Consider the following 19,361-nt stretch of genomic DNA (forward strand, 5'->3'; position numbering starts at 1 on the left):
TGGCCAGTGAGTGTAGGATGAATACAGAGTATGAATGCAATGGAAGAATAATAAAGTTTCTCATGAAATCAGTTTCTCCCGATATAAATTATATTATCCTCCAAAATTTTATATTATATTACTTTATATTATATTGCGAACTGCAAGTTTCAGACTCTCAAATAAAATTTGAATGAAATAGCAGAATTGAGTGGAATTCATTTTGGATTAATAATGAACTCATTAACAAATTCAGATTAAATTACATCACATGATTGCGTGAGACCAATAGATGATCAAAGCATGATCTCTCTGTACAGTAATGTAAAATATGGAGCAATCGCTCGCTTTATTAATATCTAATCATCCTGTTTCATCCTATCCCTTTCCGCATGATCAAACTGCAGTGTGACAACGGCTTTAGAGTCAACAGCGCAACACTGAAGCATCATATTGCCTGTAGTAAATGTGAATGTTGGCAAACAAAGTTGTTTTTACAGTTTTTTGGTTTACAAAAGTGTTCTTGGAGCTTCATATGATTAGAGCTGAACCACATGGAACGTTTTGACAATGTTTTTGGCTCGTTTTCTGGACTTTGAGCATCTCTGGACTACGGAGGACAAGGGAGCTCTCGGATTTCATCTAAAATTTGTATTTCAAAATTGACAAAGGGTTCAGGGGTTTGAAACAACCTCTCATAGTAAATATTGAATAACCTAATTTCATGTTAGGGTCAACTAATACTTTAATGGTTGGTCATGGTGGATTTTTTTTTGCAAGGCTCTTACTGTATGAATTTATACCATAATATTTCTTTATACCGTAATACAAATTTCATCAGTGTTTTTGGTTTTGTTTAGGGGGTTTAGACACGTTGTAAGTTCCTGAAATAGTGTTTTTGATGCCACAGCTCATGTAATTGCATAGCCACATTTGTAGAGTTTAGGTGTGAACACGATCAACATTGATGAGGAATGATACAGAGCTCATCATAGGTGAGATGAGCTCAACAGATGAGCTCTCTGATCTCTTCTGCTGTTATTATGTTTAAAAAAAATTGTATTTGGTAAAAGACTGTATATCATGTTTATTTTAGAAGTGATACCTACTAAATTATGTATTTTAATGCTTTTGTTAATGATTATTTTTAACGAAGGAATGTACATGATATCAGACCAAAGGTTTTCTGTTTGTGATACTTCTGTTGTGATTCTCACCAATAAGTACAGTCTGTTTTTATTGTTGTTTCTAAGTAAAATGATTTGCTTTTATGTGTCAAAAATATGCTTTTTTGTCAAGTTACTATACAATTCATATGTGTATGATGAAAACATTAAATAATTATTTCTTTTAACAGTATAAGTAAGGCGAGGAGGTGTCATCTTAAAGCAAGAAGGTTGCTGGATCGAGCCTCGATTGGGTTGGCAATTCTGTGTGGAGTTTGCATGTTCCCCCACAGTCCAAAGACATGCGCTATAGGTGAATTAGGTCAGCTAAATTGTCCATAGTGTATGAATGTGTGTGAATGAGAGTGTATGGGTGTTTCCCAGTGATGGGTTGCAGCTGGAAGGGCATCCGCTGCGTAAAACATATGCTGGATAAGTTGGCATCGCTGGGGCATCCCCTGATTAATAAAAGGACTAAGCCAAGAAGAAAATGAATGAATATATGAAGTTTCCCAGAGATGTGTTGTGGCTGGAAGGGCATCCGCTGTGTAAAAACGTGCTGGACAAGTTGGCGGTTCATTCCACTGTGGCAACCCTGGATTAATAAAGGGACTAAGCCGACAAGAAAATGAAGGAATGAATGAATATATGAAGATGTATATTTGCGCTGGTGGGAGGTGTGCCTCAGTGTCCCACCAGTGATGATATCCAGCCATATCGCACTGCTACAAGTGTGACATTGAGTAAAACAGTTCAACGACATAACGACGTGTATATAAAAAAGAAAATCAAACACAGAGAGTCTCAAAAATGTGATATCTGATATAAAGTGGATCTCAGAATGTGCAAGAAGCACTGCATTACATTACATTTCTCCACGCAGACATCCCAAATCTCCCGGAAATCGTGTGCCTCCCTCCCAGTCCTCAAATACGTTGCGCAACCTTCTCACCCCTCCCCACCGCATCCCTACGTTGCGCGCACCCTGTCAAACACCACCAAGACCCGGTCTTCAGATATTTCTCGTAGCATAACTCCCGCAACTCCCGCAAATCATCTAAGTCTCCATGTCTTAAAAATATAAACATTTATTTTACCCCAGTATATTCAATGGAGCTTCAGCGCTAGCCTGCTGATCCTGACAGCGTGTGCAGGTAAACGGTCTTTCATCTCATTTTATGCTTGAACAATTAAATGAACGCTAAAGTCTGTTTGACTGATTATATTTTAATTACATTTGAACATCGATGATGTAAATGAAAACCATATGAAATTGTAAATAAGCCAACCGTTCACCAGATGTTTATTATTATGGGAAGAAACGCTAGCTGCTGTGCATATACCCCATTCTTTACCTAAAAAATAACAATGTGCGCTAGCAAAATAAGCATTGTAAATTTTGATTTCACCCGGACTTTAAATACAAATTACATTTTAGATTTTTTTCCAGCAAGATACAAAGTACAAACTACCTAGTAAAAGCGCTATATAAATAAAGGTGAATATTTAGTTATTAAATGCGTATTTCAAACACGTTTAAGTTAAAATACTGTTCATCTCTGCATCACTGTATTGCTTTTTTATTGTAGAAACCAACAGGAACATGCAGACAACAGCAATAATAATAATAAAGATAAAAATGGATATCAGAAATAATAAAATACCGTCAAAAGAGCATAGCATACCGTATTAAGAGATTATCAAGGGAATAAAAACATTTGTTTTTATTTCTCTTTTTCGTCGTGTGATGACGTCAGGGCGTCGCTGCAAGTCTATTGGCTGCAGCACTTCCTTGTTTATCGCCTTGTCCACATCCCACTAAGCGCTACGGAAATAATCTCCATCGTTTAATGGCGCTCTCGTTGTACATTCAAAACCATCGATAGCGGCGATATAACACACACTGTGCCCAACCAAGGCCACACATTTGGAGCTGTGCTCGTCTTTGGAGGATTAAAGCGCGATGATGGCGTCCAGCTATAACGCGAAGGAGGAGGACGGTCATCATCCGGGATTGGTGGGCTCCGGCGGCCCGGGCGCCGTCAAGAGCAAGAAGCCGGACAACACGGCCTTTAAACAGCAGCGTTTGCCCGCTTGGCAGCCCATCCTGACTGCAGGCACCGTCCTGCCAGCCTTCTTCATGATCGGACTCATCTTCATCCCCATCGGCATCGGACTATTCGTCACCTCCAATAACATCAAAGAGTTTGAAGTGCGCAACTTCACCATAGTAACGTCAGGGCTGTGCAGTATGACAATATATCGTATTGACATCATAAAATGTCTATCGCTTCATATTCTATCGTTAAAACTGTTTGTTCACCCTAAAATTAAACAACAAAAATCATTATTTACTCATCATTTGCTTGTTTCTAACCTTCATTAGTTTCTTTCAACTGTCGAACACAAAAGAAGATAGTTCGAAGAAAGCTAAAAACCTGTAACCATTATTGAGGTAAGGTTGGTTTTATATTTGCAGATTCGTTCAGTGACAACTTGTGACTCGCTCTCTATATTGTTTACCATGGTGCTTTGAATACATTGATGTAAATTTGGTCTTATATTCACACATTCGGATTTTCTTTTTAATAATAAAATTTTAGAAAGTATTCTTTGCCAACTCTAAATAGTGATACCATATTAGCAGTCAGCGACTAACAAAGTACAACATTGTTCACAGTCAAATAAGTAGTGCTAATGTTGTCTTGATTGCGTACATGCAATTTCAGATTGAATATTCATACTATCATGGTAAACAATTTTAGGGAGCATTTCTCAAGTTGTCACTCAACAAATGTGCGAATATAAAACCAGCTTAACCTAAATTTTATATATTCGGTTTAAAATCACATGTAAGTACGACTTCAAAACAACATTAGCACTAACGTTATTTGTTTTACTGTGCACGGTTGCAGGGTTATAGAGGTAAAGTTGGTTTTATATTCGCACATTCGTTCATTTAGCAGTCCCTATATTGTTTACCATGTTACTTTGAATATTCGATCGGAATTAGCATGCAAGTATGACTTCTAAACAACATTAGCACTATCTAATTCACTGTAAACAATGTTGTACTTTGATAGTCGTTGGCTGCTAATATGATTTCCCTATTTAGAATTTGCAAAGAATACTCTTCTGAAATTATATTATTAAGGAGAAAGTCTGAATATCCGAATATAAAACCAACTTTACCTCTATTGCACGGTTACCGGCACTATGGTAGTATCTCAATACTATGGCTCCAAAATACTGGCGGTGCCACTGTAGTTTGTAAACGGTAGTATCGTCATTAACAGTCTATCTACAATAGATAATGTTGCATGTGGAAAAGTCACTAAAATGCTCACGTTTGTGCAACAATAGACCATTTTACTTGAATAGTCTGCGGAACCCATTAAAGTTGCAAACTGTATAGAATTCATATCTTTTATTATGGTAGCCTGTTGCACGTTTTCTGACGCTTTAGTTCGAAAGCACATCTGAATCCGTTCATTTCTGTTCCTGTCAGTATGATTTAGTAGCTACAACAACCGTTTATTGTTGTTTATTAAAAATTAAACAATTGTTGAAAAACCCAAAAGAACAACAGGAAACATTGAAACCATTTTGACCACGTCACATAGCCAAAGTTTGTTGGAAAAGGGCTCCTTTTGTAACACATTTTACTCTGTAAACTTTATTTTAATATATTTTTTGTTGGTCAGTTCTCTACAAAATAAAAAGAACTAATCTTAGCATTTTAGATGAAGTGATGTGCAAATACTTATTCAATAATATGTGAATTCAATTCAAGTAGGCTTATTATATAACATAAAATAAAATATATATAACTTCACCATAGTAACGTATATTAAAATATATAAATAATAAAATTAAATAACATAAAATATAGTATTTCTGACAATTTTCTTTATTTCAAACATTTGAGTTATGAATTACAGTATCGCAATACTACTTGGTATCGTGATACTTCAGCTGGTAATAGAGGTAAAGTTAGTTTTATATTCGCACATTCAGTCTTTCTCATTAATAATATAACCACAGAAAAGTTTAATTGGAAATTCTAAATAGTATAATCATATTAGCAGCCAACAAGCATTAAAGTACAGCACTGTTCACAGTCAGTTAGATATTGCAAATGTTGATTTGAAGTCATACTTGCATATGATTTCAGTCTGAATATTTAAAGTACTATGGTAAACAATGTATGGAGCTGTCACTGAACGAATGTGTTTACGTCAATCGGCTGGTATAGTATCATAACATGAATTAATGGTATTCCGACAACCCTACTGTGAACAATGTTGTTCTTTGATAGTCATTGGCTGCTACTGTGATTTCATGATAAAGAATTAGCAAGGAATACTTTTCTGACATTATATTATTAAGGAGAAGTCTGAATATCCGAATATAAATCAACTTTACCTCAATGTGTAACCAGTTGACTTCCATGATAGGAAAAAATTATAATGTGAAAGTCAATTGTTACAGGTTTTTATCCTTATTCAGAATATTTTCATTTGCGTTTAACAGAGGAAAGAGATCGATAACGGTTTCAAACATGTAAAGGGAGAGTATTTATGACAGTAATGTTAATTTTTGGGTGAATTAGGCTTTTGATATATTGTTGTCACAAAAATACATCGTTTAATACTTTTCATAATTTTATGTAAGCTTAATATTAGACGCCATTGTGGGGATGCAGACAGAACATGAATAACAGCATTGTGAGAAAGATGCTTGAATGTTTAAATTCGTTTCTGAAAAGTGTTTTACATTTCGTTAATGTGTATTTTATATTTCTACACTGTTAATCTAAGATTTACCCTGAAGTTCTACATAAAGTGAGAAATATAATCACAAATGAATGAGTAGATTGGAAAATAAAAATGTGGTCAATAAATATAAATGATTAATTAATTGAATTTACAGAAAAACTATTTACTGTGATTATATATCGTTATCAGGACATGAGATTTTTGTCATATTGCCCAGCCCTACAACATACTATAGTAGCATCATACTAATGGCTAGTAGTTTGGTGTTGTAGTTTGTGTAACTTGTGTTGTTGTTTGTGTTGTAGATCGACTACACTGGTGTCGACATGTCCAGTCCGTGTTACAACTGTGCGCAGAACTACAGCTGGAACAGCACTAGTGTGTGCACTTGCACTGTTCCCTTCACACTGGACCAGCCTTTCGAGGTAGACGCACTTTACACTGCTAGACCTGCAGCATATTAGTGTGTTTCTGTATTTTCTGAGGTAAACTATCTGCTGCTGCTTTCAGTTGTAAATGACACGTAAATGGTATTTAAACTTACAGTTGTAGCATCAACACTGAATAAAGCCCATAATCAGTACCTGAGGTGATTGTCATAGAAGTTTATGCAGTTGTTCTGCTGAGATGTTGCAGAATACAAATACAGATTTTGCAGTCGGTTAACATAGAAACTCCTTTTAACATGAGAGACATACTTCATCGCATGTAGTTAGGACACTGTGCTACACTTCAGAAAATGTTTTTCTTAGTATCATCTAAAAATCAATATGCGTTTTCTAGACAAGTAAAAAAAAAATTATTTTTTAAGAAATAAGTTTATCTTACTTAATTTTATTATATATATATGTATATGTATATATATATATATGTGTATATATATATATATGTATATGTATATATATATATATATGTGTATATATATATATATATATGTATATGTATATATATATATATATATGTATATGTGTGTGTATATATGTGTGTGTGTGTATATAAGGTTAAAAAGATTACTTTAGCAGGTGTAATCAAAAAGATACTTTATGTATCGCTTAATTATCTATACATGTTCAGATTGAACAAACGTTTTAAACAAATAACAAATTAAGTTGCAAAAGGATAACTGCAGGAATACAGTAGAATTTTATTAGTTATTAACTTCATTTATTAAAACAATTACAACTTTTAAACCAGTGTACTTTAGATTTTACTGCAGTAAACTGGTCTATTGTTATGTATTACACCCTATAAGGTATACTACTCTAATACTACAGTATTCATTTGTTTATATTATTAGTTTTTGTATTACCAGCAACTTACCAGAATAAATTAATTCAACTACTTTACTATAGTATGTTTCAAAAACACTATGTATTTTACCACAGAATTAGTTTAAATTTAGGTGACCTTTCATAAATAAAACTGAGTAGCTAAATCATGAATCGTTGAGTCGTTGTCTACAAATAACATGAAAAAAACAGATGATACATTTATGGAAATGTAATCTAACTACATTTAGATTTCATTTAGATTACTTTTGTGCTACTTAGTTGACGTGACATATATTGAAGTAGGGTAATCTTGATACAAAGAAAAAATATGTTAATTTTATCAGCAGCAAACGCCTTTAGAGATTCTTTTTAAAATGCAATGATGGACAGTTATTAATACTTCACAATACTAACAATAATATACCTCGCTGTTTGTTTATGATTATAGTAACACAGGATAATATGAAATCACATTTTCATATTTGAAAACATTTACTTAAATAAAGTACATTTAGAAATCAGCAACATTACGAAATTCACAGCATTGTCACTGCTATATGAAATATTTCATTTACAAAAACCTATAAATGCATATGAAGGTATCAATGAAAACCATAGCAAACATGAACTAATTTAGAGATATATTTAACTGTAGCTCCATTACGTTATATATTTGCTTTGTCTGCAAACCGTTGGATGGTCAAATAAATTACCTAAAGTGCCATTAGCTCTCATGTATTATGCATTAGTATATTTAGAGGACATTTTATCGATCGCACCTTTTAATATGTTAAAAATAGGATTGTTTCCCACTCATGTGATAGCAGAGATCAGTTCAGTTCAGATGATCTATAAACAACACTGAAGTAGCCTCAGTATAAAAGATTTTATGGCTTGTGACTGGATGTTATTTTAACCTCTAACTTCTGTTTTTTGTAGAGTAATGTTTTCATGTATTATGGACTCTCCAACTTCTATCAAAACCACAGACGTTATGTCAAATCCAGAGATGACAGTCAGCTGAATGGAGACAAAAGCTCTTTACTGGTGAGTGATTGGACATACGCTAACTAAATGTTTTGAGGTGCTTTGATTTGAGTATATTATATTTAATTTTGTTTTGTGTGAACTCATAGTTTAATATTGCAACATTTTGTGTGATCTGTTGGAATGGAAATGCTTGAGGTCCAGAAGAGGTCACTGTGGAATGTCGTAACAACACCCAGTATGTTGTTGGGAACAAAACTATAGAGTATTGATTGTATGTACAAAGAAAGAGTAATAAAAAGGCTATCATAATTGCCAATGAGAGGCGTCCTTTATTATACACCTTCAAATTCAAGTATGCTTGCTAGGGCCATGTTTAGACTAATAACACAAATTTGCAATATGCAAATCAACATGAAAAATAGTAAACTCTGAGCGGAAAAGCACGTTATGTCAGTCGCGTCTTTTTCATTCTCCAATCAAATGAAAGCAGAGGCGGGGTTTCCATTGAGGTGACTGCAGTGTTTGTGTTGTCAAGACAATTACGGAGACTTCTGAAGATGGAGGAGAGACTTGTGGTTGCTGTTTTGAGTTATCCGGAGCTGTATGGCTTCACAAATCTTAAATATCACTATATTATTAATTATTAAAATTATACCAATATCAACAGCAACACTCGCGCACAATACCTAGCTGATTCAGTTGTTGCCCAGTGATTAAAAAAAAGTGCATTGAGCTTCTTTATACCTTGTCAACAAAAAAGGTAGTGCGGTGCGCCTCGCATTTTTGGAACGTAGAAGCGCGTTCGGTGTGATCGGCCCCTTACTGCTTAAGGCCTTACTACATTTTAAACATGGAATTGTCAGTTTTCTCCAGTTACTGCGCATGCACAAAGATTGGTACGACACTAATCTCCTTTCCATAGTAACCAGAGGAGGCAGTTATAAACAGACACACAGCAGCCACCAAACGACAGAACTTGTAGTTCAAACAAGTAAATCTGTACTGACCCCTTCCCCAAAAGATAGCTATGAAGACTGATGATTGGCTATTTCGACTGAAATTCGGGACTTCCTCCACCATATTGAGAGTTGCACCATTCATAGCAATGCGAGCGAACGGTCTTTGTATATCTATAGTCTTGGACTTCACTGTGGGTTTGTGTTACAATCAGGACCAGTAGAGTCGAGAACATGAAGCTTTTTACATTTTTTCTCACTTTCAAGCTGAACTTAATTTTCATCCTGAAATGTTTAAGAATGAGTTCGTTGAATTGTTCAAATGAAAACATCGAGTTTGCACATTGTCTTCAAGTGTATAAATCTTTTGTTCTGCAGAATCCGAGTAAAGAGTGTGAACCGTATCGAACAAGTGACAGGAAGCCCATTGCTCCTTGTGGCGCCATTGCTAACAGTCTCTTCAACGGTAAGACTAAAGGCTCATAATACTAATAACCTTAATGATAATTAGTGTCTAATATGGATTTGTGGGGGGTTGCCTCATATTTCAAAAAAATTTCAGCAGTGGACAATTAAGGGAATGATCATGTTGCCCGAGTTCATTTTATCCCCTGGCTGACCAAAAATTGGGCAAATTTGTCATTTGTTCTCCACAAAAAACTCAGATTCGCCTTCAGCAGCTAATAGTAATGACCCAAGCATACTGGACCCAGGTGAGGAAACTCCAAACACTTCGGGTCGCAGCACTAGCTATACTGGAAACATGAAATGCAGGAAATACCAAGATAGTTACCTGCACTATGGTTTTATTCCATTTTCTCTAAGCAAAGAGTCCCTGACCCATCCACAGTGCATTATCTGTGGCAAAGTTCTTCCCAACGAATGCATGAGACCGTCCAAATTAATGAGACATTTGCAGAAGACTCATCCCCAATACCGCAAGGTGCTATTATTTGTGCATAAACATATCTAGATATATACCGTTTATATACCCATACATTCCGTTTGTTTGAAAACAGCCTTTTTTTGTCACACCTACTCCAAACTTATATGAGTGATAATATCATTAAAGGTGGAGGGGGGCCTTACAATATTTTCCCTGGTAAAAGGGGGTCTCGGGCAAAAAAAAAGGTTGGGAACCACTGAATTAGACGATTCAAATAATATCTTTCCTCTGTGCTAAACCAATATTGTTATTTTTATAGTTTTTATTCTTGGTGTGAATTAGAGATGCACTAAAAACTATTTTTTAAAGACGAGTACAGATACTTTTTTCTTGTACTCGCTGATACCGATACCTTTTTTGGGATGTGGCAGTTTTCGAAGTAATGACTTTGTGAGACCAATTTTTTTTCTTTGTAATTACGAAAATTTGCAACTTCTTAACACAAGGTTTAAAAAAAAAAAAAATTCATTCACTCATTCATTTTCTTTTCGGCTTAGTCCCTTTATTAATCAGGGGTCGTCTGAATGAAGTGGTTTCGGGTCGATTGAAACGAACCCTGGAGCAGATCGATTGTAGTGAGAAAGCAATACAATTCAACGAACGAACGAATCGGGCTATATCACAGTGTATTATGGATATGTAATAGCCAAATGTATAGCTAAATAAAGAGAAAATTTTGAGTAGGGTGGGATGTCATTCCTACCGGTAAATGTGCGTTTCATGTCGAATATGACAGTGAAAGCATGCTGAAATATAAATGAGTGCTGTTTATTCGTTACGAAAATTGACAGAAATTCCCATCTGGTAGCTTTTCCATATTTTAATCTTATAATATTCAGTATTCAGGAACAAAGAGCAACATCGTAACAATTGTAATCCCTGTTTCGAAACAAAAACAATCGATCTACAGGTGTGAAAGCAGCCTTACACCTAAACCTTATTGCCAGGTGCTTGTGTAGCGCTTTCATACTAAAAAAAGACCACTTTTATAAATGATTAATTAGCTTTTTGAAGCTTACAATTTTTGATTAAATAGAAGTAGCTTCATTGTCTGTTTTGAGAATACGATATTCTAACCATCTAATCCTACTGTACATCTAATGAGACTCATTTTTTAACCTTTTCTGTCAAAACACAGATTCTGTAAACATTTGTCAATTAAACTTATTTAAAACATACTTTAAAAGTTCTTTAGTCTTTTTTAATTTAAAAATAATATTGCAAATATTGTATAAAAGGTGCATAAAACACCTTTTTTAATAAAAAATTAAAAATGCCTTAGCTGCTTGTTCAAGCTACTTAAATAAAATCAGTTGAGTCAACACAATTTTTAACTTTCTTAAAAAAAGTTACTTAATTATTTTATGTTCAGTCCACTTAACCTTTTCCATATTTTAATCTTATAATATTCAGTATTCAGGAACAAAAAGCAACATCGTAACAATTGTAATCCCTGTTTCGAAACAAAAACAATCGATCTACTGGTGTGAAAGCAGCCTTACACCTAAACCTTATTGCTAGGTGCTTGTGTAGCGCTTTCATACTAAAAAAAGTCACTACGACCACTTTTATAAATGATTAATTAGCTTTTTGAAGCTTACAATTTTTGATTAAATAGATGTAGCTTTGTAACATGTAATGTCTGTTTTAATACGATATTCTAACCATCTAATCCTACTCTGAGACTCATTATTTAACCTTTTCTGTCAGAACACAGATACTGTAAACATTTGTCAATTAAATTGATTTAAAACATACTTTCAAAGTTCTTTAGTCTTTTTTAATTTAAAAATAATATTGCACATATTGTATAAAAGGTGAATAAAACACTTTTAAAAATGCTTTTGCTGCTTGTTCAAACTACTTAAATAAAATGAGTTGAGTCAACACAATTTTTAAGTTTCTTTGGGGGACAACTTAATTATTTTATGCTCAGTCCACTTAAACTTGTAAAAAGTTAATTTAATCGATTTGTGTTGGGAGAACATGAAGGAATTGTGTGGAAGCAAATATTTTTATACACTAACAGCTGGCGGCAGTTGCTTTTGCACTTGTGTGTATTTTTGCATGTTGTTTAAGTAAAGAATTAGCACAAGTTTATTGAGAATTTGACGGTCTGTTATGCTGCTCATTGTAAAAGTATATAAATAAACCATGTCAGAAGCTTGAATCAGTAGACGCCATAAACAAAGCTAATGCTAACATGCTCTAGCGCAGGCATGGGCAAACTTGATCCTCGAGGGCCGGTGTGCCTGCAGAGTTTTGCTCCAACACTAATCAAACACACCTGAACACCCTAATTAGTGTCTTTAAGATCACTAGAAAGCTACAAGCAGGTGTGTTTGATTAGGGTTGGAGCAAAACTATGCAGGGACTCCGGCCCTCCAGGATCAAGTTTGCCCATCCCTGCTCTAGCGGCTTTGTATGAGCCTCAAAAAGAAATATTCCCTGCTTACTCAGGCCTTAAGTCTTTTTGTTTGCTCTGTGTGATTCCTTCATGTTTGTAGATACACTGGAGCTGTTTTATATCCATCCAAACGGAAGCAAAATCGGCATTCATCTGGTGAAGACAGGCATTGCGTGGTGGACTGACAAACACGTCAAGTTCAGAAACCCAGGAGGAAGCAACAACAACCTCTCCGTTGTTTTCCAAGGTACAACTCAGAAGTCTACTCGATCATTCAGATGTGTTTAGCAAGTAAAGGCCTTTCAGATTATGTTCAACATTTCGTTTTTGATTAGATTTCTTTCAGATTTCAAAGTAAAGATGTGTTGTTTTTATGTTTTTCTTAATATTTTAGTATTTAAAGGTTTTTTATTTTGAATAATTTAGCTACAATTTCAAAAACTCTTTTTCCACATTGTCATTATGGAGTATTGTGTGTAGAATGTTGAGGAAATAAAAGAATTTAATCCATTTTGGAGTAAGGCTGTAACATAAAAAATGTGGAAAAGGTTAAGCGCTATCAATGCTCTCCGGATGCACTGTACATCAACACATCTCTCTTTTTTTACCCTGAGTCTGTATTGTTTTTCCTCACAGACACCAGCAAACCTGTAAACTGGCGTAAGGCTGTCTACGAGCTGGACCCGACTGATCCTGAGAACAACGGTTTCGTCAACGAGGACCTGATCGTGTGGATGAGAACCGCTGCTCTTCCCACATTCAGGAAACTGTATCGCATCATTCAGAAGAAGAAGGACACCATGACCCCAACACTACCGCCGGGAAACTACAGCCTGGAGGTCGCCTACAGTATCCTTCACCAAACCAACACAAAGCCTTGTTCACACCAAGAATGAACTATTAAGATGAGTACAGTGGGAGAAATAAGTATTGAAGATGTCAAGTTTTGTTCATGGGAATAATATTTCTAAAGGGGCTGTTGACATGGAATTGAACCAGATTTTGGTAAAAACGCAAACAATACAAACATAAAAAATGAGTTTATTATGTAAGTAATTAGTTATTATGTGTAATAACCGTGCAATGACACGAGGAGAAAGTGCTGAACTACTGAAACTATTTAATACTTAACATAAAGGCTTTTTTGGTCATGGCAGCTTTTTTTCAGACTGTAAACATCTTGATGGTTCTTAACCCCCTATTCACATGAGGCGTAAGCTTCAACGCTTCCCATTCACTTTGAATGGGTGACGTCAGGCATTGCCGGACTGCATTGTGGATCCGGAAGCGTCAGCCAATCAGATCGCTGTATGCAAATACACGAGCTCAGACAGTAGCCGATTGCTGACTAATTTCATTGGCTGACACTGACAGTAATTTCATTGGCTGACGATCGCGTCAGCCCCAACTTCAGACACGCCCTCTGTCAAGCGTTGACGCTGAAGCCCTGTGTGAATGGGGCATAATAGTCTCGTCTATCAAATGTGATCTTTAATTTGTATTTTCTAGTCAGGTGATTGGCTAAGCCATTCGAGCAGCTTTATTTTCTTTCTCTGAAACCAGTTGTCCACCCTGGTTTCACCTTCATCCTGCTAATGTAGATGTTGGAGTGAAGCATCTAATATTAATTTACACTGATGAAGGGCAGACGGTTGCTGAAGAACTACTGAGAGATTTCATTTTATTTAGAACACAGCTTAAATCAGCCTTTAGGTTTGATAGTCAGGCTCGCTCAAGTTGGTGTCGTCAATCTGGCAACCTGCGCTTGCGTTTGTTTTGACCCAGGCGAGCAACACCTAGTTCAACAACTGAGTGTCAGACTTAAATACTGCACCTTTAATCGCCATTTTGGAGAGTCTGATGTCTCCCCATTCAAACAGACTGCTCAAACGTACTGCCTGAGAGGCGTTTCAAAGATGACTGCCGAGTGAAATGACTTTCCCTAAAGCACAGGTGTCAAACTCAGCTCCTGGAGAGCCGCAGCTCTGCACAGTTTAGTTCCAACCCTAATTAAACACACCTGATCAAACGAATTGAGTCCTTCAGGGTTGTTTGAAACCTACAGATCAATGTGTTGAAGCAGGTTTGGAACTAAATTGAGCAGGGCCCTCCAGGAACTGAGTTTGACACCCATGCCTTAAAGGGACTTTGGTTTTACTTTCACTTTTCAAACTTGCGAGAGAAAGACAAGATACCCATTTAAAACATTTAGCTGTGACTTCATCATGTCTTTCAGGTGTCTTCCAAACAGGTGGATGTTTACTCAACTGCTGTGCGTTTCTTTAACGAAGTGACCTCAGATTACCCTGTGCGTAGCTTCGACGGCCGCAAGCGCGTGATCCTCAGCACCATCTCCTGGATGGGGGGCAAGAACCCGTTTCTGGGGATCGCCTACATCACAGTGGGCTCGGTGTGCTTCTTCCTGGGGGTCGTCCTGCTGATCATCCACCACAAATACGGCAACCGTAACAACAATGCTGACATTCCCAATTAAAGGCGCATTGTGTGTGTGAGGAGTCCAGCATGGTGGAAACACACTGGTCAACACAGCCACTGCTTGCTGAGTTCTTGTGTATGCACTGGCCGTTTTTGAATTATACTTTTGTTTTCCAAGCACACCAAAGCTTTATATTGTAAATAAGAGCAGGTTCTTCAGTGCGACGGAGTTGAATTTTCCACATGAAGTATTTGGGGGTGAGGACAGTATATGAGCAGAGTTACTGACTGATGTGTTTTCATATAATAGCACTGAATCTGGCTAAATCCTACAGAATAATGTCCACATCCATGTTTTCCCCAAATCAAAATAGATTAGCATTCAGAGTTTTTAGAAGAAGAAAGTCTCTTCAGCTCATCGAGCCTACATTTATTTGATCCCAAGCATTTTTGGGGGTAACGCATTACAAGTAACAGGAGTTACGTAATAATATTACTTCTCTAAGTAACTAGTAAAGTAACAAATCACTTTAAAGAAATAAGTAATGATATTAAGGGCATCCACTGTGTAAAAACATGCTGGATAAGTTGGCGGTTCATTCCACTGGGGCGACCCCAGATTAATAAAGGGACTAAGCTGAAAAGAAAATGAATAAATGAATATTAAATTGTTGAATTAAAATTAGAGTGATCAATGAATCACGCAGTCAAAGAGAGAATGTGCTTATTATTTTGAACACATCGAAGAACAGGAAAAGGGAGTGTAGTCTCAATGGACAGTGAGTTTACTTAAGACAAATAGTACAATAGTAGCAAGCACATTGCTTTAAACATTCATTAATCTTGATATATGGCATGTGTAGCTCTGGGGTCAGGAGTTCTCCGATAACATTATCCTAAAATATTATGTTTTATTTAACACATTATTTTATATTATGTGTCTTTTTAAAGGTAAATGAAGGTTATACAGTGCACTGTTAATTGGAAAGCTCCTCAATAAAAAAAGAAAGAAAATTTAACAAGTTTTGAAAGAGATCAAGCTTCAGCCAGGTAATAAAAGTAACGTAACGCATTACTTACCATAGAAAGTAACTAAGTAACGTAGCTAGTTACTTTTTTTTTTGGAGGGGGGGACTCAATATTGTAATGCATTTCTTTCAAAAGTAACTTTCCCCAACACTCATCCCAAGTACAGCAAAAATAGTACAGTTCTGAAATATTTTACCTATTTAAAATAAACGCTTTCTGTTTGAATATATTTTAAAATCTTGTTTATTTCTTTGATTTCTAAGCTGTGTTTTTAGCATCATTATTCCAGTCATGTTATTTTATTTTTTCAGCTTTTTTTGATGAATAGAAAGTTCATAAAAACAACATTTATTTGAAATAAAAATCATTTGGGACATTATAAACATCTTTATTATTGTTTGTGATCAATTTAAAGCATAATTGCTAAATAAAAGTGTTAATTTCTATCATTTCTCTACCAAGAAGCAAAGATACCGACTCTTACAGAAGCTATCGAATGCTGTAGTGTTTCATGTTACACAATCGGCTTTATTTCAGATTAATTCGGGTCTCTGGAATATTTTTTCATTGAAGAATCCTGAAAAAAAAAAGACTGAATAATTTTAATGTTTATTATGATGAATGATAGTAATAAAAGTTTCTTGATCAGCAAATCAGAATTTTAGGATGAATTCTGAAGCATGCATAATGATGCTAAAATATTCAGCTTTTTTAGATTCATTTTTTTAACATTTTGTAACATTTAAAGGTAAAATAGTTTTTCAAATAGTAAAAGTCATCCATATTTTAACTTTTTAGTGCACTTTGGATCAAATAAATGCATGTTTGGTGAGCAGAAAACAAGAAATCTTACTGCTAATACTTTTGACAAGTAGTATACATGGAAATATATATATATATATATATATATATATATATATATATATATATATATATATATATATATATATATATATATATATATATATACTATACACAATATATATATATCTCGTCACCTGGGAATTATAAGGTAAATACCAAAAAATAAAGCAACTAGAATAACTACAGCAGTCACGATCGTCTGATCTCCTATGAAGTAAGAGATCACGATGACATATGAAGACGTGTGCAGGTGCTGCAGTGCTGTCCTATTTCTTAGGAGCAAATTTTGAAGCCCTTACCCTTCACACTGTGTTTCAAGGGCCAAGGGGAAGGGGTACAAAAATAGAATTGGGATTGGACTTTAGACTAGAAACAAGACAAAACTAAGTAAGAATTGATTTATTTTTTTTGCAATTTGATTATTCAATTTCTGTACCCAAATACTGTTCGACTCGAATAGAACTATTCAAACCATCTTCTGAAACTATTCATATCGCATATTTTCCCCTAATCGTTCAAATAATGTCTTACTTTTCACAAGGTGTGTAATTCCTATATTACGTCTTTACTTTGTTTTCCTAAATGCAGTGCTGTGTTTGAGATCTGCATCTACTACATGGAAGTAATTTCAATAAGACAATAATTCTAGAATGGTATCATATATATTATAATATATATTTATTATATATTTATTTATTCATTTATTATGATTTTCCCTCATATCCTGGTGAAAATTGCTTTCCTAATAATGGATATCTAGGGAATACTGCTTAATTGTCATGAATGTATTGGTCTCTTGATGCAAAAAAAATGAATATTTATATATATATATATATATAATACAACTGGTTTTGTGGGATTTGACAGGTTTGGCTGTTAATACAGAAGGCATTGAAGAATCTTGGATGTTAATCAGATTTGTTTATAAGAAAGCATTGTTTCTGACAGTGTGACTCATGCAAAATAAGGATCTTTTTTTTTACTGTATCGTTTGAAATGCTTTATTGTCAGCGCATAGATATGCTCAAAGCTGAAGTGTACATTTTTATTTTAGTTTCTCTTTGAAAAACTTGTTCTGTGCGGTGTATATTTAAAAGATATATGTGTGTGTGTGTGTTTGAACTGCTTAGAAATGCTTCATCCGGCTCAGTTCTGTCTATCTATGTCTGCTGTTGGGCCAAAGTCATCTGTGTGATAATAAACAACAAACGCATGAGTACATACACTGTGATCTGCTCATTTAATAGTTACACCTGCTTCATCACCACAACTTACGGAGATACAAACCGGTTACTTCCCCCACTGCTTCCCTGTGTTGCAGACTTGGGTTTCATAAATTAATAACCAAAATAAATACTGTAAATTTAGATTTCATGAGAGCTAAAGAGGGAACTTTTTGTTTTGGTTTAGTTTCAACTTTATAGAAATGGTATTTTTGTTGTTTATGTCAGATGTTATAACCATGACATTTGTGCATCGGTGATCATGAAATTACTGAATTAAACGCTCAAACTTTGTGCAGCTTTTCCATTAATCTTTCGAACCGGTTGTCAGATGTGTGCTGTTTGGCCTGGTGCTATTACAGCTGCGTCATTTACTTCAGTTCAAATGTACCAGAGTTCAATGGGCTACATGCACACTGACTTCATTTTCAGACAGGCAACCCAAGGGCTTCTGGTGAACTGTCTTTCCATTACAAAGTTGTCATGTTTAAGATCTAATTTCTTTTAAAAAATCTGCGATTTTCACTGCCTGTTCAACGCAATCTCACGGCAATTCGTAACTTTTTGATTTAGTGGCTAATTCGTAGGAATTGGTACGATGTAATTCGTACAATTTAGTACGATTTGCTCATCACCCAATGACGGTTGGGGTTAGGGGCGGGGTTAGATGCCACGCCTCCTTTTTAAAATCATGCATTTTAGTATGACAGAACTCGTACGTATTCATACGAATTAGCCACTAAACTGACTAAACTTAAACACTTAGGTTTCCTCATGAGCTCAGGCTGGCCTGTTAGATAACTGATATAAAGTGGCTCTCGGATCGTACAAGAAGCTCTGCATTAAAGTCCATTTCCCCCCGCCATGTCTTTAAAACATGTCAGTTTATTTTACCCCAGTATTTTCAATGGAATTTCTGTGCTAGCCTGTTGCTACTGATGCCGCTAGTGGTTACACGGTCTTTCATCTCGTTTTACACTTGAACAACTAAATGAATGCTTAAGTCTATTTAACTGAATGCATTGTAATTACATTACAGCAGGGGTCACCAAACTTGTTCCTGGAGGGCCGGTGTCCTGCAGATTTTAACTTCAACCCTAATCAAGCACACCTGAACAAGCTAATCAAGGTCTTACTAGGTATACTTGAAACATCCAGGCAGGTGTGTTGAGGCAAGTTGGAGCTAAATCCTGCAGGGACACCGGCCCAGGCCCAGGACCGAGATTGGTGACGCCTGCATTACAGCATCGATGCTGTAAAAACAACCTTGTGAAATAGAAAATAGTTTAAATTCAAGAGGTTATCATTGGCTTTAA

At 35.4% G+C, this 19,361-nt stretch overlaps 1 protein-coding gene across 1 annotated transcript; it reads left to right on the forward strand.

Annotated features, from left to right (window-relative positions):
- Positions 1 to 2,935: 2,935 nt before the first annotated feature.
- Positions 2,936 to 16,837, forward strand: tmem30aa (transmembrane protein 30Aa). The gene is made up of 7 exons (XM_056477335.1): positions 2,936 to 3,357; positions 6,229 to 6,348; positions 8,134 to 8,241; positions 9,519 to 9,606; positions 12,594 to 12,740; positions 13,130 to 13,342; positions 14,794 to 16,837. The coding sequence occupies exons 1-7, from the start codon at positions 3,109 to 3,111 to the stop codon at positions 14,985 to 14,987; spliced, it is 1,119 nt and encodes a 372-aa protein (XP_056333310.1). The 5' UTR covers positions 2,936 to 3,108; the 3' UTR covers positions 14,988 to 16,837.
- Positions 16,838 to 19,361: the final 2,524 nt, after the last annotated feature.

Source organism: Danio aesculapii, chromosome 17 (genome assembly GCF_903798145.1).
Source record: "Danio aesculapii chromosome 17, fDanAes4.1, whole genome shotgun sequence".
In the NCBI taxonomy this organism is placed as follows: domain Eukaryota; kingdom Metazoa; phylum Chordata; class Actinopteri; order Cypriniformes; family Danionidae; genus Danio; species Danio aesculapii.